This window comes from Fukomys damarensis, unplaced genomic scaffold (genome assembly GCF_012274545.1).
Source record: "Fukomys damarensis isolate Sample0158 unplaced genomic scaffold, DMR_v1.0_HiC HiC_scaffold_11, whole genome shotgun sequence".
In the NCBI taxonomy this organism is placed as follows: Eukaryota; Metazoa; Chordata; class Mammalia; order Rodentia; family Bathyergidae; genus Fukomys; species Fukomys damarensis.
Window position 1 is genome coordinate 41,236,356 of NW_022900923.1, and position 19,049 is coordinate 41,255,404.

Genomic DNA, 19,049 nt, shown 5'->3' on the forward strand with positions numbered 1-19,049 from the left:
AAAAAAAAAAAAAAAAAAAAAAAAAAAAAAAAAATCATCACTGCTATGTTGGGTTATGAACAGAGTATATCTCTGCCTGGACTGTCTTAATACCTATATTCCTCAAAAAGTCTTTTATTTAGCGTGGATAACCTCTTCCTATTTCAACTGATTTCCATTCAAACGTGTTATGTATCATTTAAATAGAATAGTAGCACAGGGGTAGCTCGGTGAGTAGAACACTTACCTAGCAGGCTTGAGGCCCTGGGTTAGAACCCCTGGTACCACACACACACAAAGACAGATATAAAGTCATGGGTAAGGGATTCAAATTTGGCACCTGACCGTTCAGAGTAATACTAGCCATGAAGTGATTCTAAGGGAGTAAAAGGGATCATAATAATCTCTGTTTAAATCTGTATGATAACTTGGTTAATTCCATGTCTGATTTTTTTCTCTGCATTACATTGTCAAACAGTGACACCTGGCACATAGTAGGTGCACAGTAAGTATATGCTGCAAATCAAAGTTACACTACAGTAATTGTGAGCAGCTATGTAAATCACAAAAAGTGAAAGTTGCAAAAAAAAATTAAACAATACAGAAAAGATACATTGCCTTATCGTGTTTTAAGGCTTCTAAAAAGCTGGATTCCCTGAAAGCCTAGGGGTAACTGAAATATTTCTAACATCTATTTTACGTCTATGTCAAACATTCAGTGTCTCTAGTGATGGTGGTTAAGTTGGCAAAGTAAAGGACAACGATTCCAAATATTTTAACATACTGAGCATACAGCACTCTGGCCAGTTCACTCCCAGACACACATTTAGGATAAGCATGTACTCAACATTAAATGATTATTTATTCTTCAGGTTTAAAAGATTTCAAAATACATATGTACAAGGTAAATAAAACAAACTATACACAGAATCACTGTAGAGCAGAATACATAAATATATAGAGTCCTTTATAGGGTACAACAATTACAATGTCACCCAAAACAAAGAAAAACATTCAAGAAAGGTAAGCAAATTAGACCATCTTGCAAAAATGCATTAACTAAGATGGATCAGGACAAACTTCTCGATCATCAGGGCAAAATTTCTTTTCTACACCTCCTAGCTGCCCAGCCTTCCTTTTTTGTGTTGAGTTGTCTATTTCAGAGTTACTGGCCTTTGGTAAATTATCCAGCACATCTTCCTCGTCAGCCTAAAAAGAAAAGATAGGGTGAAATACAATAAGGTTCATGCAAATGCCAGCAGAGAAAAACGAAGCTCTAATATTTTCTTTCCAGCTACCTTTTTTGTTACAAGATTTATATATTGCACTGTGCATATATTTCCTCCAAAAGCATCTTCTTCATTTGTCTAATTACTTCTTCTTACAAGTAACACAAACTGCTACTTAACTCAATCTGAAGAATGCTATAACTCAGCAAGAAGCACCCGTGTTCTTGCAATTTGTATTTTGTTAAATAAGGAAACTATCTACTTAAACTGGGGAAGTTTTATTCCTCCCTTCTCCCCTGAATGGTTCATGAGAAATATAAATTTCCCTTTCTATCAATAATTGCTTCCTATTTCTGCAACTAGTGCCTATAAATATAGCTCCTTCTCACTGTTAAATAAGACAATTTAGGAAAAAATCGGAGGCATCTTTCTTCTAACCCTCCGACCCCCAAGAATACAAAAAAGATCAACTAGATGCTGCCTGCCCTCTAGTGTTGTCAACAGATGACAACTGTTGGGAAAAATTTAATGTTGGTTGAACTACTAGGCTATTCTGCTGAGTTAATTATTAGATAGCTGCAACAGGAGAAAAAGATCATACTGGCCATTCGAGCATAGCACAAATCTGGTAAATCTAATAAGCATTATTTATACATATATACAGCTGATACACATAAATTTGACGGACTGATAATAGTAGCAAATATCATACCTTCTGCTTTTGTTTTGCATGCTTCTCTGTCCACCGCTTGGCATTCTCCAGGAAGACTGGCTTATTATATTTAAATTCTGAGGACTGAGAGGAAATCAAAGAAAAGAATGGGGAAAAAATGATGTGCAGCGATAAGCTCAGCTGATGCCACCATCCTCATGCATAGAGCATTCGAGGTACAGAATGGCCTGTGTAGTGCAGTGAAAAGGGGGAAACTCACAATGTCAGCCATCAGGGGATCATCAGGGTTGGGTTCCGCCATGAGCAGCTGAATAGAGGTCAACACGGCTGCGATGTTGAGGGCTGGTCTCCAAGCACCCTACACACAGAGTAAGGATGTGAGACTGTAATTCGAATTGTACAGATGAACAAAACAATGCCAGAGTCAACCCTTTACCCACTACTCACTTTTGGTGGCAATTTGAGGACATCCAGACAAATCCTACCAGCAGAATCAATGTTGGGATGATAGATGGGAGTCAGAAATCGGATCTGTGGAGGTTCAAATGGGTACCTTTGGATGCATGGAACAACAAGACATTATTATTACTTTAATATTGTTTCCTAGTACATTTTAAATAGTTTCTGGATCACTAATATACGTATTAGAAAACCATCAGGAAGACAGTATTTGGGGGGCAAATGTCCTTTCTTCCCATTTTTTTTTTCTTTTTGGTACCAGGGATCAAACTCAGGACCTTGCATTTACGAGGCAGAGGGCGGCACCACTGAACTAAATCCCTGCCTTCTTCCCAAATTTTTACCATAAAAATTTACAAATGATCAGAAAAGCTGAAATACAGTATGAAAACACTCATATACTACTGACTGGATTCAAGCCACTTCACTTTCTAAAATCAGCATTTATCTTGTAAGAATAAGGACAATTTCCTACATAATTGTAATACCATTGCATCTTCGAAAGATTTTAAAAATAATTTCCTAGTACTATTTACTATTCTGATTTAATTCTCTCATTTTTTAATAGCTCAATTTCTCAAAATAGGATCCAATTAAGATTTATGCATTGTCTTTGGCTATTATGTTTCTTAGTGAGACAAGAACTTCAGAAGTTCTAAGCCTATGTTTAGACTGATATAAAACACGACTATTAAACTAATCTCTCAGGACTTTAACAAGTCTGGATCTGACCTGGTAAATAGATATCTATGTTTCAACAGTTAGACATTCACTTCATCCCTTGCCCTTTCTGCACAAAATTACAGCTTAATGATTAGAACCTTAAAGGATACTTGAGGGGCCTTAACATTGAGATAAAAAAACAGAATGGTGGTTGCCAGAGCATGGGGCTAGAAGAGAATGGAGAGTTTTTATTGGTTATGAAGTTATAGTTTGGGAAGATGAAAAAGTTCTGGAGATGGATGAAGTAACGGTTGCATGACAACATGAAATGTATACTTTAAAGTGGCTAAAATGCAGACATAGTGGTGCATGACTGTAATCGTAGTATTTAGGAGGCTGAGGCAGGATTGGTAACTTTGAGGCAGCTAGCATGGACTACATAGTGAGATCCTGTCTCTTTAAAAAAAAAAAAATGGCTAAAATGGGTAATTGTTATATGTTGCCACAACTTAAGGGGGAAAAGAAAAGCTGAGTTGTGATATAGCCCATTATTTTAAAGAAGAAAATTGAACTCCAGAGAGAAAATAACTTGGCAAATTAAATCATAAGAAACTGGATTAATACCCAGATCTTTTAACCCCTACATTTAATCCTCCATGGACCACACTGTTCTGTCTTCTGATGACTAGGCATTTCCATGTAGGTCAAGAATGTAATTCATGGGCCAGGGATTTAGCTCAGTGGTGCTGCCACCTGCCTCATAAGCGCAAGGTCCCAAGTTAAAAAAAAAAAAAAAAAAAAAAAAAAAAGAATCTAATTCACACTAACCTCTCAGGAATGATGACTTCAAGCTTAAAAACACCTTTCTCATAAGGTGTGTTGGCTCCACCTAATATTTCTTAAAAGAAAAAAATAATGAAAGAAAAAGTTAAAAGGGAATCAGATGATTTGAATTAAGAAGTTCTATTATTCTAACACAGAAACTAAGTCTATAACAATAATCCTATCTCAGGGGTTTAATAAGTCTTTATGCAATCAATACACCATGATGCTGGTATACCCTAAAGGTTGGTGGTGTCCAAGGACATACAATAGATCTAAAGTAGGAGTCGTCCTGGGTATGGTGGCACCTGCCTATACTTCTAGCACTTCAGAGGCTGAAGCAAGAGGATCATGAGTTCAAAGCCAGTCTGGGTTACATAGTGAGACCTTGTCTCAAAAACCAAAATAAGTAAATTTTAAAAAGATTTTTTTGGAGGGCCAGGGATTTAGCTCAGCAGTTCGGTGGCCTGCCTTGCAGGTGCAAGGACCCGAGTTCAATCCCCGGTACCAAAAAAAAAAAAAAAAAAAAATGGGGGGGGTACGTACTCAGGACCTTGCGCTTGCGAGGCAGGCAGTGACACCACTGAGCTAAATCCCTGGTATAAATATTTTTTGAAAGTCAAATAAAACAGCAGTTGCAAAGACCAAATACAACTTACAGATTTGTTTGGGCTTTTATGCTTCCACCTGACTTCATAGATATTTCAGATGGTCATTTGGTATAACTAGTACTGCACAGCTGATGCCCAATCTTGATTATAAGTCAGCAAAAGTAAAATAAAAAGTCAAGAAAGCAGGAAATGTCGAGTAAACCTTTTATGATGCAAACAAATTAGGGAAGAAAGATGGTAGAGCACTTTGACCTTATATCTGTTCCCTGCTTCAGAGGAATATACAAATGTTTGAATTTCAGCATAACCTTCAGTAGTCACGATCTCATCTAGTCATGATGACACTCACGAGCTCGCAGGTCATCCATCTGGTCTTTTTCTTGCCAGCATGTGATGCCTGGAGGTGGCTCAGTGGCTAGCATTTGCAGCTCTCTTTTCAGACGTGAAACTCTCTGCATGATGCTCGAGTAAAGGGTAACACACAGTACCACTCCACACTAGGGGCTGGTTGAGATGCACTAGGGGAGAAAAGAGGGAACCATGAAATGGTAACAGTGCCTGAGTTTTCAGCACTTAGCTTTGATGTAGTGAAGGACAACTCCACTCACTAATCTCTCTTCTGACAAGGGAGTCTTGAGCTTTTCTGTTCCCGCCTTATGAACTTTTTATTTACTCAAGAAAGTAATTTTTGAAAAAAAGAATTATAGCTGAGTGTGGTGCTAATCCCAAAACTCAGGAGGCTAAGGTAGGAGAATTGCAAGTTCAAGGCCAGCAGTACACAGCCACACAGGGAGATGAAAAGAGGAGAGGGAGAGGGGAGGGGGACAGGGGAGGAATTAAAAGTTTAGCATGCTCCTCCCCGCCAAGTTTAGCCTGTGTGAGGCCCTGTAGGTTGATCCCTAGCACCAAAAATAAATAAACAAATAAACAAAACTATAGCCCACTGATAAATTATAAACTCACGAGGTCAGGAGCTGGGACAGATTTTGCTCACCAGTGTATCCTCAGCAAGCCTGGTACAATAAGGGACTTGACATAAATTGCCTGCTAGGAAGTCTCCACATGCCTTGCGAGAGCAGGCATGACCTAGATGGTCTATACTCTGAGATACGTATAAATTAATGCTCAAATGCCTGAAGTTTTCTCATGTGCCGTGGATTTCACATCTAATTCCAGAAACCCACTCTTTTTTAACTAGTCCATCTTTCTCTAGTATTTCCAATCTTTGCTTCTGTCATTAACATTCAAATATACTCCAAGTCTCTCTTGTCTAAAAACCCACTATAGCTACTCAATACACTTTTCACTCTAGTTTTCCCTCTAGCGGTGACCCAAAGGACACCACCACTTTGATATGTATTACAAATATCTCCTTTTATGGCTAATCTTTCCATTTTTATTCAGTGATGTCATTTGATAAGCATATATTTAATATTAATTTTTTTCCGTGTTCTAAATTTAAAGATATTTTCCTACACTGTTAGTATTTTTAAAATAATTTTGTTTTTCATACTTAAATATTTAAAATAAGGAATTGATTTTTGTGTACAGTAAAGGAAGAGTCCAATTTAAAATGTGTTCCAAAACGAATAACTGCCCAAATATCAATTATTGAAAAAGTCCATCCTTTCTGCTATTACCATAAATTAAACTTCCATATACATTTGCATCCTTTTGTTATGTAGCTCAGGATGTCCTCAAACTTAAAACCCTCCTACCCAAATGCCATTATGCCCTTCCATTTTCATTTCTAACAATGTTTGCCTGCGCCAGCCTTTTTCCTTTGCTCAATCTTGAGATTTATGTATTAAGAAACATTTTATGGTGTCTCTGTTCAAAATTTATTTTCTATTTCAATGATTTCTGCCGCTATCTTTATTATTTCTATCCTTCGACTTTTTTTAGTTTTTCTTTTCCAAATTTAGACTGTATTTAAATTTCTCATATTTTCACTTTTCAACTGTAAACATGTGAGTATCCTGCTTTCTAATTACCACTGCATCCCCAAATCTTGATATGTAAAATGTTCTTCCATTTTCAATATTTTCTAGGGCAGGGGATTTGGCTCAGTGGTTCCGCTGCCTGCCTCACAAGCGCAAGGGCCCAAGTCTGACTCCCCGTACCAATAAATAAATAAATAAACGAATAAATATTTTCTAATTTCCCTTATGAGGGTTTTTTTTTGGAAAGCATTTTACACTTCTGAAAATGTAATGCTTTAACTTTTAAAATTTTGGTTTTCTTATCAAATAAAGGGTACATATAGATTAGGATCATAGAGAAACTCACTATGTCTTTCTGTAACTGATGAGTATATGTAAATCAGCTTTGTGGTGATCTAGTAGGTTTTTTAGTTTTTTGGTACTGGGGATCTTACGACGAGGCAGGCAGGCCGCAGCACCACTGAGCTAAAGCCCCCGGCCCTACAGTTTCTTTTCAAAATAAAATATACGCCAAGTATATACATATAATTAAATACATATTAACTAAAGTTTTGAAAACCAAACAAAAAGAAAGTCTTAGGGGGATTTGGTGGTACCTGTAGTTGACGCTATGTACTAAAGAGAGTGAGGTAGGTGGGAGGATCATTTAAGCCCAGGATTCCAGTCGGCCTGGACAGAATGGAAGGCTCCATCACACACCGTCTTAAAAGCAGTTTGAAGCCGGTTGTGGTGGCGCACGCCTGTAATCCCAGCACTCGGGAGGCTCAGGCAGGAGGATCACTGTGAGTTCAAGACCAGCCTGGGCTACAAAGTGAGTTCCAGGTCAGTCTCAACTACATAGTGAGACCCTGTCTCAACCCCCCACCACCAAAAAAAAAGCAGTTTGAAGAAAATGGACATATTACTTATAGGGGAATAATGGTAAGAATAAGGATATTGAAACAGCTATATCAATATATTCCATCTGTTCAAGACATACAGAATGAGCATGTTAAGGAGAAATATGGAAGACAGAAAAGAGGGACCCAAATTAAAGCTGGGTATGTGGCACACATGTAATCCCTGCTAGTTGGAGGCTTGCGCAGGAGGGTGATGTCCAGGCCAGCTTGGACAACACAGAAAGACTCCATCTCAAAACAAACAGCCATGGTCCAAATTAAACTTCTAGACATGAAAAATACCATGTATGTGACTATAAGTATACAACCTTAAGACATACATATATGCAATTTAAAATGAAACCAAGGCCGGGCGTGGTGGCGCATGCCTGTAATCCCAGCACTTGGGAGGCTGAGGCAGGAGGATCACTGTGAGTTCGAGACCAGCTTGGGCTACATAGTGAGTTCCAGGTCAGTCTCAACTACATGGTGAGACCCTGTCTCAAAAAACAAAAACAAAAAAATCAAAAAAATAAAATGAAACCAAGAACAACTGTCAAAAATTGAAAAGAATGGTCTGGGGATGTAGCTCAGTGGCAAGCTCAAGGCCCTGAGTACAATTCCAAGTACAAAAAAAAAAATAAAGAAAGAAAGAAAAGCTGAGTGTGATGGTGTATGCCTGTAGTACCAGCATTCTGGGAGTCTGAGACAGGAAGATCATAAATTTGAGCCCAGACTGGGCAGTTTAGAGACTTACCAGGACCCTACCTCAAAATAAAAAATGGTCTAGGGGGCTGGGGATTTAGCTCAGTGGTTCCACCATCTGCCTTGCCAGCACAAGGACCCGAGTTTGACCCCTGGTACAAAAAAAAAAAAAAAAAAAAAAAAAAGAACAGTCTAGGGAGGTCGCTCAGTGTGAAGGTGCTAGACCCCAAGCTCAATCCCCAGGTCTGCAAAAAATTCATATGTAAATGGAATCCCAAAAAAGGATGGGGGTTAATAAAACATGATTTGGAGATGGGGAAGGGGATTGAAAATGATCATGTGATACATACCATTAAAAAAGAATAAATAGTCAAGGAGGTCACAACATTGTATGAAAACTCTAAACTCGCTGATTCAAGGTGCTCAACAAGTCACAAAACTTTTGGAGGTAATAGACTCGTTCACTATCTCAACTGTGACAATGTTTTCACAACTGCATATTGTTAAAACCTATCAAATTATACACCCTAAATTTATGCAGCTTATTGTATATGAACTTTCTCAATAAATACACTAAAAATTTATCAAGAGTAAAAAGCTAATCAATGCTACAGAGATAAGAAATATGAACAGTAAGAAAATGAGGGTTTTTAAGCAGAAAAATAGGAGCTTAGGATGTACTAAATATCGAAACAGTGAATTTCTTGAATGCTGAGATCTGAGAATAAGAACACATATACTTTATACAGATATATAGGAAAGTGACATGACTAATGCCCAAAACTATTCATGAATAATTTTAATTTTTTAGAGAAAAACACTCTAGTAAAAATGGCTTTGATTTACAACTATATAAATCACTTCAAATCTTCCAATCAGAGCAAGACTAAGGATCTGAATGCGTTACTTAACATTTCTAATTTGTATTTCATTTTGAGAAAAAAATAAATACTTTAATAAATTCTGAGATCCAAAAAGATCTCAGATGGAGTTCTTAACTTAAATTGTCAAAGATTGCAGGGAGTGGTGGCACACACCTGTAAACAGGCAAGGTCATCACATTTTGGGATCTGGTTCTCAGCAATACACTCGGATTCCACGGGACTTGGACATATTAATTTATGCCGGCCTACTCACAAACACTTCTACTAACCGAAGGCCAATATTAACTTGTAAAGACTACAGTTGGACAGTTGAAATGTATAAGCATTCTCAGTTCTGATTCACTTAACCATAGTGATATGTTCAGTGGAGACTAAATTTGTGCATTGGATGGGCAAAGATACTCTGACGAATCCTGTTGCAAAGATTAATTTTAGTCCTTTCATTGTCTTTTTTTCTCTAGTGCTGTGGACTGAACCCAGGGAATACCCAGCTCTTTTTTATTTTTAGGCAGGGTTTCACTAAGTTGCCCAGGCTGGTCTTGAACTTGGGATCCTCTTTAAACAATACATTTCAAAATTTCCTTAGCTATTTTTGGGAGGGGGGTGCTGGTCATGGAATCCAGAGCCTGACATGCTAACCACATGTTCTATCACTGAGCTATACACTCAGACCCCTTTGGACCATCATCTTGGAGCAACATAGTGGATAATTAACCTTACTTTAATAGATAGACCCTTACAACTTTCTCCATAGGCCCATGCTGACAATCAATTAAAACTGCCCCGGGTATAAACTGTACCTTATATAAAATGAGAACAGTGGAAATGGATGGTAGCGGGTTTAGAACAGACCAAAAACAAGACAATTTCTCTTGAAGAAGTAACCAGACTCCAATCTCATCAGGTTAACAGAAACTAGTACCTGCCACTGGTTGACTCAAAAATCTATCAATTCCTGCAGATTTTCTGGGCATAAAGGTTCTTTACATCTAGCTTTAAACTATGTTTTCAGCCTTAGATCCCGTAACTACTCCCCACAAGTTACGTTTCAGCTATCCTGACCTATATGCCCATGTTTCATTCTTTATGTACACATCAAATTACAACTTCTTCCTCCTCTACGGTAAAGCATTCCAATCTTACACCTTTCAAATATCCTTTCTCTGCTTCCTCCTCAGTTTGCCTCCTGAGTTGTAATTCGTCTCATTAGGAAGGCGTCGTGAGGACAGGACCCAAGTTTTTAGAAAGTGTTTTGTAGCCGGCCGTTGGAAAACACACCCGTAATCCTAGCACTCCGGAAGACTGAGGCAGGAGGACTGCAAGCCCAGTCGGGAGAGCCAGTCTCAAAACACACACACACAAAACCCATTTTGTATCCAAACCTTTAAGCAAGTTTACTAAGTTAATAGCTAATGAACAAGACTTGAGTTGAGGCGAAATAACAAGCTGGCAGACCCCCCCCCAGTTTTTGCCCCCCCCCCCCCAGCGAACGCAGTTCACTTGTGCCTTTTCCATTCAGCGGACTCTCCCTGCTTGGCGGAGAGCGCCCACAAATTCATCACGAAGACACTGCGGAAGCCTCGGCTTAGCAGCTGCTTTTCGGACTTTCCTCTCAGAGGAAAACGCCCACATTAGGCTTTAGAAACAGGACGTGTTCCCCCAAGACCCATCGTGACCTCCTCCTCCAGGCGGGAGCAAGAAAAACACCTTACCTGCACAACTTCCACTCACAATAGTGAACCCGTATCAACTCACGCACGCACCGACTGTTGGCCTGGTTCCGCCTCCTGCCCCCGCGACGATTATGATTGGCCGGCTACAATCCCCGGGCGAGAAGCGCGCTCCCCTATTGGTCAATGCTCCGAGCCTGTTTCCGCTCACGTGGCGTTCAATTTGGAGCGCGCGCTCTGGGCGCTGCAGCTCAAACTCCAACTCTGGGCTTCTCGCTTCAGAGTTCCTCAGGCCCCGTCCCGGGCTACAGCCTGGCGCTGCCTGGGCAGTCCCGAGCTGCGCGACCTGAGTTATTAAGCCGGCCCTGTTCGTCAGAGCGGAGGGAGGAGCTGGAACAATGAAATATTTTGGGGCCGGATAGCTGATAGCGGTCTTCTTTTATTTAAAATAATTTTCACGTGGAAGACTTAACTGCTTTAGAAAAACACATCTAAGATCAATGGATTAAAGTTTAAAAAGCATTCTATCTATTAGAACTCTGAAGGTCAAAGCAGATAGAACGAATTCCTTGTCACTGGACGTATTCAGGTGGAAGTTAGGCAGTAATTATTAGGGAGAGGGCAGAAGACCCTTTCACTGGGAGACTGGAATCGGTGACTTTTTTTTTTTTTTTTTTTTTTTTTTGGTGCTTGAGATAGAATCCAGGGTTGCACATAATAAGTGTGCTTTCTACCCCTGAGCTGCATCCTCAGCCCGGGAATAGCTGACTTCTTGACTGTCTCCCAACTCTAGAAGTGTAGTACGTTCTTATACGGACGAGCCTGTTTATAGAGAAGCCAACCTTGAAATCTCAGACGTTAACGTTCCTTGAAAGAGGAAGTTTAACTCAGACCTGAGAATCCAGAGGACGTGGCTGGAATTTGGCCAGTGACAATCCTGTGGATGGGACAAAGTCAACCCTCACCTCTCACTTCTCTGAGCTCACTGTTTAGTTTCCTAACTCAGGGGTGACAAAAGAACAAGGATCAGTGTCTTCCTAAACTTGTAAACCAACATGATTTAGGCTATTATAGTGATGTCTACCTTCAGACCAAATTAATGTTAAGTAGTAATTTGTTTCCCATGATCACTGTATGCTATATTTTCTCTCCACAAAAGACCCACACACTAAGACTATAATTTTACCAAGAGTTTCCTCACTTTAAATGTAGGACTGAGCCAACTAAAATAGCTGATGAGTTATTATGATAATTATGAAATTAGTAGACATACCAAGTCCTGTTACTAATTTCCAGCTAGTTGTTGGGATTTTACATTTATTGTTAGCATTTACTCATTGCAGTGAAATGTTTTCTGTCATAATTTTGAATTGCTTATTACTGATTTCTGATATTTCATCCCACTAGTGTTTTATCTTATTTTTTTAACCACAACAGTAACTGTCTTTCAATTAAAGATATTTTCTGAACTGAAATTAATTACTTTCCTGGACAGTTCTCTGAAAAATAATTGCTTTAAATGTCTCTTAGAAAAAGCACAAATTGTATTGAGTTTGGTGGAAAGGAATAAAGGTATAAAGCTAGCAACTATTTATAGTATGGAAGGGAAAATAGAGAAAGAGAAGGTAAAAGGAGAGGGGAAGGGGAGGAAAGAACAAGGGAGAAAAGAGGAAAAGAAGATAAAAGGAAAGACAGAACCCACACTAAGTATAGTTCCTATTTGTCCACCAGAGGGAGGTAGGCTAACTGATAAAAATAGAAGACAGAATGAAAGATTTTTATAAACTATCTACAGGTGTTATTACTTTTTAAAATGAAGTATTCTATTATAATTCACTTTAAAGTGGGTGTTTTGAGAATTATTGTTTGGTAAACATTCCTCACTTTATAAAATGGCTCAGTACATTTCAAAGTATAAAAACGTATTTGTAAATGAGACTGTCAAGATTTACTAATTTGTATGTCAAAATATTTTCTTTAGAGTATTTGTTATCCTACTTGCTTAATAAGATGATCATATAATTCTTAAAGATAATATTATTTCTTCTTCTATTATTATTATTATTATTATTATTATTATTATTATTATTATTTTGGTACCGGGGATTGAATTTGGGACCTTGCGCTTGTGAGGCAGGTGTCGAACCACTGAGCTAAATCCCCAGCCCTCTTCAATTATTCTTAAAAGTGTCCTGGCTGGGGAAGATGTTTTAGAGAAAACTTACATGATTTTATTGTTGTTGTTTTTTGAGACAGGGTCTCACTATGTAGTTGAGACTGACCTGGAACTCACTGTGTAGCCCAGGCTGGTCTCGAACTCACAATGATCCTCCTGCCTCAGCCTCCTCAGTGCTGGGATTACAGGGGTGCGCCCCCACACCCAGCTCAAAAGTTACATGATTTTAATTTTTTTTACAATCCTAGAGATTGAATTCAGGGCTTTAGCATTGAGCTACATCCCCAGACCTTTTTCAAATTTCTTATTTTGAGACAAGGTCTCACTAAGTCATACAAAACTTGAAATTCTCCTGCCTTAGTCTCCAGAGTGCTGGGATTACAGATGTGTGCCATCATAACATGCTATATAAATTTAATTTTGAAGAAAATTTCAAATTAGTATAGATAGAATGATGTTTTGTGATATAATTTTTTGGCTGACCCAGTTAAATTAGATTATAACAATGATTACTACGTCTAGTAATTGCAGCTAAAAGAATAATTTCTTTTCTTTAGAAAGGTATTAGTTAAATTATCCAAGGAACTTAACTATTTACACTTTTCTGTAATGTCTCCAAATGGGGTTTTACACTCTTACCACCACAAGAAAAAAAAAATAGAAGAAACAAAGCAAATACAATAGGCATTGTAAAGCAGTAGTTTCTGCTTCCTACAACTTTTTAGTGTTGAGAATGAATTCTTCTTGTTGAGATTTAAGTTCATGCCTCTTGAGAAAGTTAGAATTTAATTTGGATTTGGCCAAAATTGGCTAATTTATACAACCTGAACCAGACCTGAGTTCAATCCCCAGTACCAAAACAACAACCAAAAAAACCCAAAGCAAAACAAACAAAAAGAAATGTAATATCATGGGTCATTGAAATTTTTATCCTGGTTTTTAAAAATCCTTACTAGAAGACAGATATGTCAGTAAAATATGAAGTTATATATATGTCCATGAACATAGTATTAAACTTAGCTCAGTGGTGCTGCCACCTGCCGCATAAGCACAAGGTCCTGAGTTTGATTCCTGATACAAACAAACAAACAAACAAACCCCATAATATTAAACTGGTGCATGAGGATTGCAAAGAGGGTTAAGCTTACAGCTCAGTGTTCTTTCCTATTGATTTAATATCAATTTCTCTTTTATACTTTAGGGAGAATTCTATCTAGGAACTTGTGTGTAATTTTAATTATCAGGAAGAAGTTGGAGTAAGGAAAGGTTCCATGTTGATAAGTTAGAAAGTAATTATGAGACAAAAGTTTTGTGATAATTGTAAATAAATGCATGAAGGAAAAATTTATATAAAGCATATATTATTGTTATGCACACTGTTGCATAGTATACAAGATACTGCTAGACTCAATTTTTTTGGGGGGTACCAGGGATCAAACTTGGGACCTTGCGCTTGTAAGGCAGGTGGCGGAACCACTGAGATAAATCCCTGGCCCTAGACTTAATATTTATAAAGTATTCAAGAATGCTCAACTTAAAGCATATGGTGGATAGGCATAGTATTATTAAATTGATTATTGTATTTTCATTCATTTGTTGATTCATTTATTTCTTCAGTGTATGGGTCCCATTTCACAGGGAACTGAGGAACAGGTAAATTTTCATATGATACAATATAATGAAGTTTACATGATAGAATATTATAAATTTCATTTTTCAAACTCCAAGTATTTTTGTATCATTTTTTATGAAGAAATTCAAACATACAGAAAATATTAAACAACCTAATGTATGTATGTGTTTTCGTCATTATGGCTAGCACATTTAACTGTATTTTGTCCAGGGTTAAGGCCCTAGAGGATATATTTATTAAATCTATCAAACACACATAGATTTTATAGCTACAGTTATATAGAATATAAAAATATTCCATTTGCTGCCTTACGAGTTTAGGACGTTCCGTAGGCATCTTTCTGTGGCTTTGATAAAAAGATCGTGGGAAATACAACATTCATTCTGTGTCATAATAATTTAAGACCCATGAAGAGTAGTGATAGAAGACAGAAAGAAGGAAAATTTATATTTGTTGTTAGCTGATATGTGCCAGGCACATAGGCACATAGACACTAGGCATTCTTGCATTTAGTACCACATTTAGTACCACACTACTACCCTATGAAGTATTATTATTCCCAGATTACGAAGCAAACAGGTCGTTAAGGAGTCAAGTAATTTGTCTACAGAGGTGAATTTCAGTTCAAAGCTTAAGCTTTGTCCATTACATCTGAATGCATCCTTTTTGAGATATTTTTTCTAAGCCCAGATAAAATTACATTGAAAATTATTCATGTAAAACATGTAATACTATATACGTATGCATGCTTCTCCTATCCATACAGATTCACATTTACGCTGATAAATACTTGTCAGTATCATCCTAGATTTAGAACCAGGACATGAATTCGAATCTGTTTCGTATTTTACACCTACCTCTCCCCACTAGAAAATAGGGAATATTACTGCCCTTTTTGTACTCCAAAAGTGTGATGTGACAATTACGGAGCCAATATTAATTAGTAGTCATAACAAGAGTAAACTACAATTCCCAATGTGCCCCAAGGAAGAAGCTGATGCCCCTCCGAAAGACACTCCCAACTTCGGGGCAAAGGTGACACCGCTGAGTCCCGCGGCAAAGGAGCAAGCAGTCTGTCCTCGCCTCCTTTCTGATGCATCCAGGGATATGTAGTTCCCTCATGGCCCAGGAGTGGTCTAGAGGCAGGTATTTTACTACAAGACCCATGATGACCCGGGGACCGGGCAGCGCCTGCGTGTTGAAGCCCAGGGAGCGTGCGGGCGGTGCTAGTGGCGGGAGGAGTAAAGATGGTGGTGTGGAGGTCTCCGCCTTCTGCTCCTGGTTGAAGCTCTCTGAGGCGGCAGCGGCAACCCAAGCCGCACTAGCAGTCTAGTGGTGGTAGTTTCAGCAGCAACTAACTGCAGGGGACTAGAACCATGGCGGAGCTGGAGCACCTGGGCGGGAAGCGGGCAGAATCGGCGCGAATGCGGCGGGCTGAGCAGCTGCGGCGCTGGCGGGGCTCACTGACAGAGCAGGAGTCCGCGGAGCGACGAGGCGCAGGGAGACAGACGCAGACGAGGCGTGGGAGCCCCAGGGTCCGCTTCGAGGACGGCGCTGTCTTTCTGGCCGCCTGTTCCAGCGGGGACACAGATGAGGTGAAGAAGCTTCTAGCCAGAGGGGCGGACATCAACACGGTCAACGTGGACGGCTTGACAGCCCTGCACCAGGTAACTCCCTTTTCGGTCTTATAGGCGTCCAGACTCCTTACGGATGAGCCTGTGACCTGCGGTCCTCCCGGCGGAGAGTATCAGTGTCACCGCCAAGCCCTCTTGCATGGACACAACCCCTTTGGTCAAACTCGCTTTCATTTTTGAACACCTTCCTCCTCCACTCATCAAGTCTTTTTCCGACTCCAGGGTCTCTACCTGAAAGAATAGCGTCACCCTATGCCTGGTCAGTGTTTGTATTTCCCTCCACCTACTTGAGTTGTCATGGTTACCGATGATTTGGGCTCCGGTGTTATCCCTATAGATTAGATCAGTCGTCTTCACTTAAAGAGTAAAGCTCTATATACTGGGTTAAGGCAAGCAGATCTTCTGAAACTACACCTTTTGTTTTGCTGAGTTGCGGTGCTTCCAAAACAGTTTTTATCTTCTCCAGGCTAAAGCTCTTAGAACACCCTTGACCTCATTGTTGCGGGTGTCTTATTTTCTTTTCAGCAATGCTGCCTCCCTCAGTGTTTCCTATGGAGAACCAAGCTACTAAATCACTTTTGTCTGATACTTGTGGCCTTTCCTTCTTTCTTTTCTTTTTCTTTTTCTTTTTAAGTCCCCTAGAGAAATCACTGTATATGGCTATAGTATATAGATTGTGGGTGATCTGGTTGTCCTGTGCTTGGTGGTATCGTCTGTTTCTTTCACTTACGCAGCTATGTTCTGTCTATACTGACTCTCGTAACTAACCCCATCCTCTCTTCCCCACTGAACTTCATCAGTTCTTTTGCTTTTGCTCTTCGTGCAGAGTGGATTGTGTTCACGAGAATCCACTTATAAATAATAATTCAACTTTGTATTAAGCCACTTCCCTAGATGTATTTAGCCAGTAGCTTAAAATGCTCCTCACCGTGTTTGCATCCCTTCTCTTTCAGGTGAAAGAAACTTTTCCCTTTTGACCCTGTTTTTATCCATTTTTTTCTGCTCATAACTACTTCACTGAAGGTAGCAACCAAGGCAATATGTTTGTATAGTGCTTTGTGGTTTAAAAATAATTTTACATTTATTAGTTTATGTTTCAGTACTGATCTTCTGAATTAGATGTGGTAGGTAATGTTTTTATTTCCATTTTATAGTTGAGGACACTGAAGCTCGGAAAAATTGTTACTTGTGCAAAGTTAAGAGAGAAATTGCCTGGAAAGTATGGGTTTTTCAGTTGTAGCGCTCTATATCCCATTGAATAAGGAGCTGAATATAAAATAAGATGGAGGCTAAGAGAACCACATTAAATTAAAAACAGTGCTTTTACAGTGCTGAGGATTTGTCCCGGGGCACTCTACCGCTGAGCTACATTTCTACCCCTTTTTTAATTTTTAAAATTTATTTTATTAAAAAAATTGTTTTGAGACAGGGTGGTGGTAAGTTTTGCTGGATGGCCTCTTGTCTCAGCCTACTGAGTAGCTGGGATACCGGCATATGCCCCTGGGCCTAGCATGTTAAATTTTAATTAAACTTTAAACTTTAAATTTCTAAACTCTGCGGCAAGTGAATTTCTATTGTTCAAATGTATCCAGGATGGAAAGGAGATTGAGATTTGAATTCTGGAAATCATTTTATGGGTTCATAGAAGTTAGAGAAATGTAATGCAGTTTTCCAGTCCATGTATCCTTTTTCTGAAATCACTTTTGTGTGAAAGCATTGTTAGTGTCACTCAGTGGCCTTATTTCTTTTAGAATGACTCTGGTAGTTAAGTCTGGTTTTCCCATACACATTTTACGATTGGAAAAACATTCTTTGAGGTCACTCATGGTAGATCTCCTTCCTATTTAAGGTAACTGCTTTTCGAAGCCCTTCTTCTGAGATAACCCCCCACCCACCACACCTTTACTTCTTTCTTCACTGTCACCCTCAATTGTATGTACATTTTTCATGTTTAATATTCTCTTGAAATAGGATGAAGGGAAGGGGCTGACAGCCATGAATTTTTTAAATCATCTACAAATATGATGGTGGCATTCCTTCACATTGATACGGCTGGCAGAGTTGAATAGCTATATTCAATACTAGGCAAATTTAGCCAAAGATTAAGTCGCTCAAAGATTGGAAGTCAAAACAAGGGGCTTTTATTGGCTTAGGAACTCTTCTACAAATCCAAAGAGTTACAGTGTGTTTTTCCATAATCTGAAGAACTTCGAAGTACATACCAGATTATTTTCCTAATGTAAAACTGGAGCTGCCAATAGCTGATTGCCTATGTTACTGACCTGGCCTCTCTGAAATGGGGAGTGAATGGTATAAATATGTGAATTATTTGGGTAAAGTTTTGTCCATTATATAAGCATGATATGCATTATCTGGACAATTGCTGTCTTTCTCTCCTTTGTTTTAGCCCTGACCAACTGTGGATTGTCATCTTGGCATATTGAAAGAAACACCCATGTCATATTGGGGGATGATTTTTCTCCTTGTCCCACAAGGTCACAGTGGCTGATTTGCACCAGTAATCTTAGTGCCTTAATGCTACCTCTCACTTAGAGATCTTTCTTGGCAGCTTTTGCTGAGACCATGGAGTGCTTGAGTGAAAGATAACAAGCTCCAGGAGTCCTATTAATAATACTTGAAAGAGACTAGGATAAGAACTATCTGAAGAGTTAGACCAGTTCTCCTGAAAACCTGAGGTAGAATAACGTCATTTTGGTGAATATATACATTTAATGGCCTAGAGTACTCAATGAAGAAGGAGTTAATCTGATTATATAACCCTGGAAAGCATGTTTAGGCTCACAAAGACACTTACATTTTATTTATGTATGTATATTATAAGGAAGGAATGTGTTTGTTAATAATTTAACATGGTACTTAAAAAATTCTTTATTTAGTAAAGTTTGCTTATTATTACCTATCTTGGTATCTTAGCAATATGGTCTTTTACTGAAATTATCTACCAAATTATTGGGTTAAGAGGCAAAGAATTTAGGGGCTGGGGATTTAGCTCAGTGGTTCAGTGGCCTGCCTTGCAAGCACAAGGACCCGAGTTCAATCCCCGGTACCAAAAAAAAAAAAAAAAAAAAA

At 38.8% G+C, this 19,049-nt stretch overlaps 2 protein-coding genes across 9 annotated transcripts in view; one reads left to right on the top strand and one right to left on the bottom strand.

Moving 5' to 3' along the window:
• Nucleotides 1-947: 947 nt before the first annotated feature.
• Nucleotides 948-10,635, bottom strand: Ube2t (ubiquitin conjugating enzyme E2 T). The gene is made up of 7 exons (XM_010645083.3): nt 10,559-10,635; nt 4,786-4,954; nt 3,832-3,901; nt 2,329-2,434; nt 2,141-2,239; nt 1,921-2,004; nt 948-1,188 (listed from the first exon to the last, which is right to left on the bottom strand). The coding sequence occupies exons 2-7, from the start codon at nt 4,892-4,894 to the stop codon at nt 1,039-1,041; spliced, it is 618 nt and encodes a 205-aa protein (XP_010643385.1). The 5' UTR covers nt 4,895-4,954; nt 10,559-10,635; the 3' UTR covers nt 948-1,038.
• A 4,929-nt stretch (nt 10,636-15,564) lies between these two features.
• Ppp1r12b (protein phosphatase 1 regulatory subunit 12B) overlaps nt 15,565-19,049 on the top strand; it is a 217,354-nt gene continuing 213,869 nt past the window's right edge. For all 8 annotated transcript variants that reach the window (XR_784437.3, XM_033762165.1, XM_033762167.1 and 5 more), the window contains exon 1: nt 15,565-15,992. Coding sequence is in view for 7 of the 8 variants with exons in the window: in XM_033762165.1 (XP_033618056.1) it covers nt 15,702-15,992 (291 nt within the window). In the remaining variant the exon portion in view is untranslated. The remainder of the gene's footprint in view (nt 15,993-19,049) is intronic.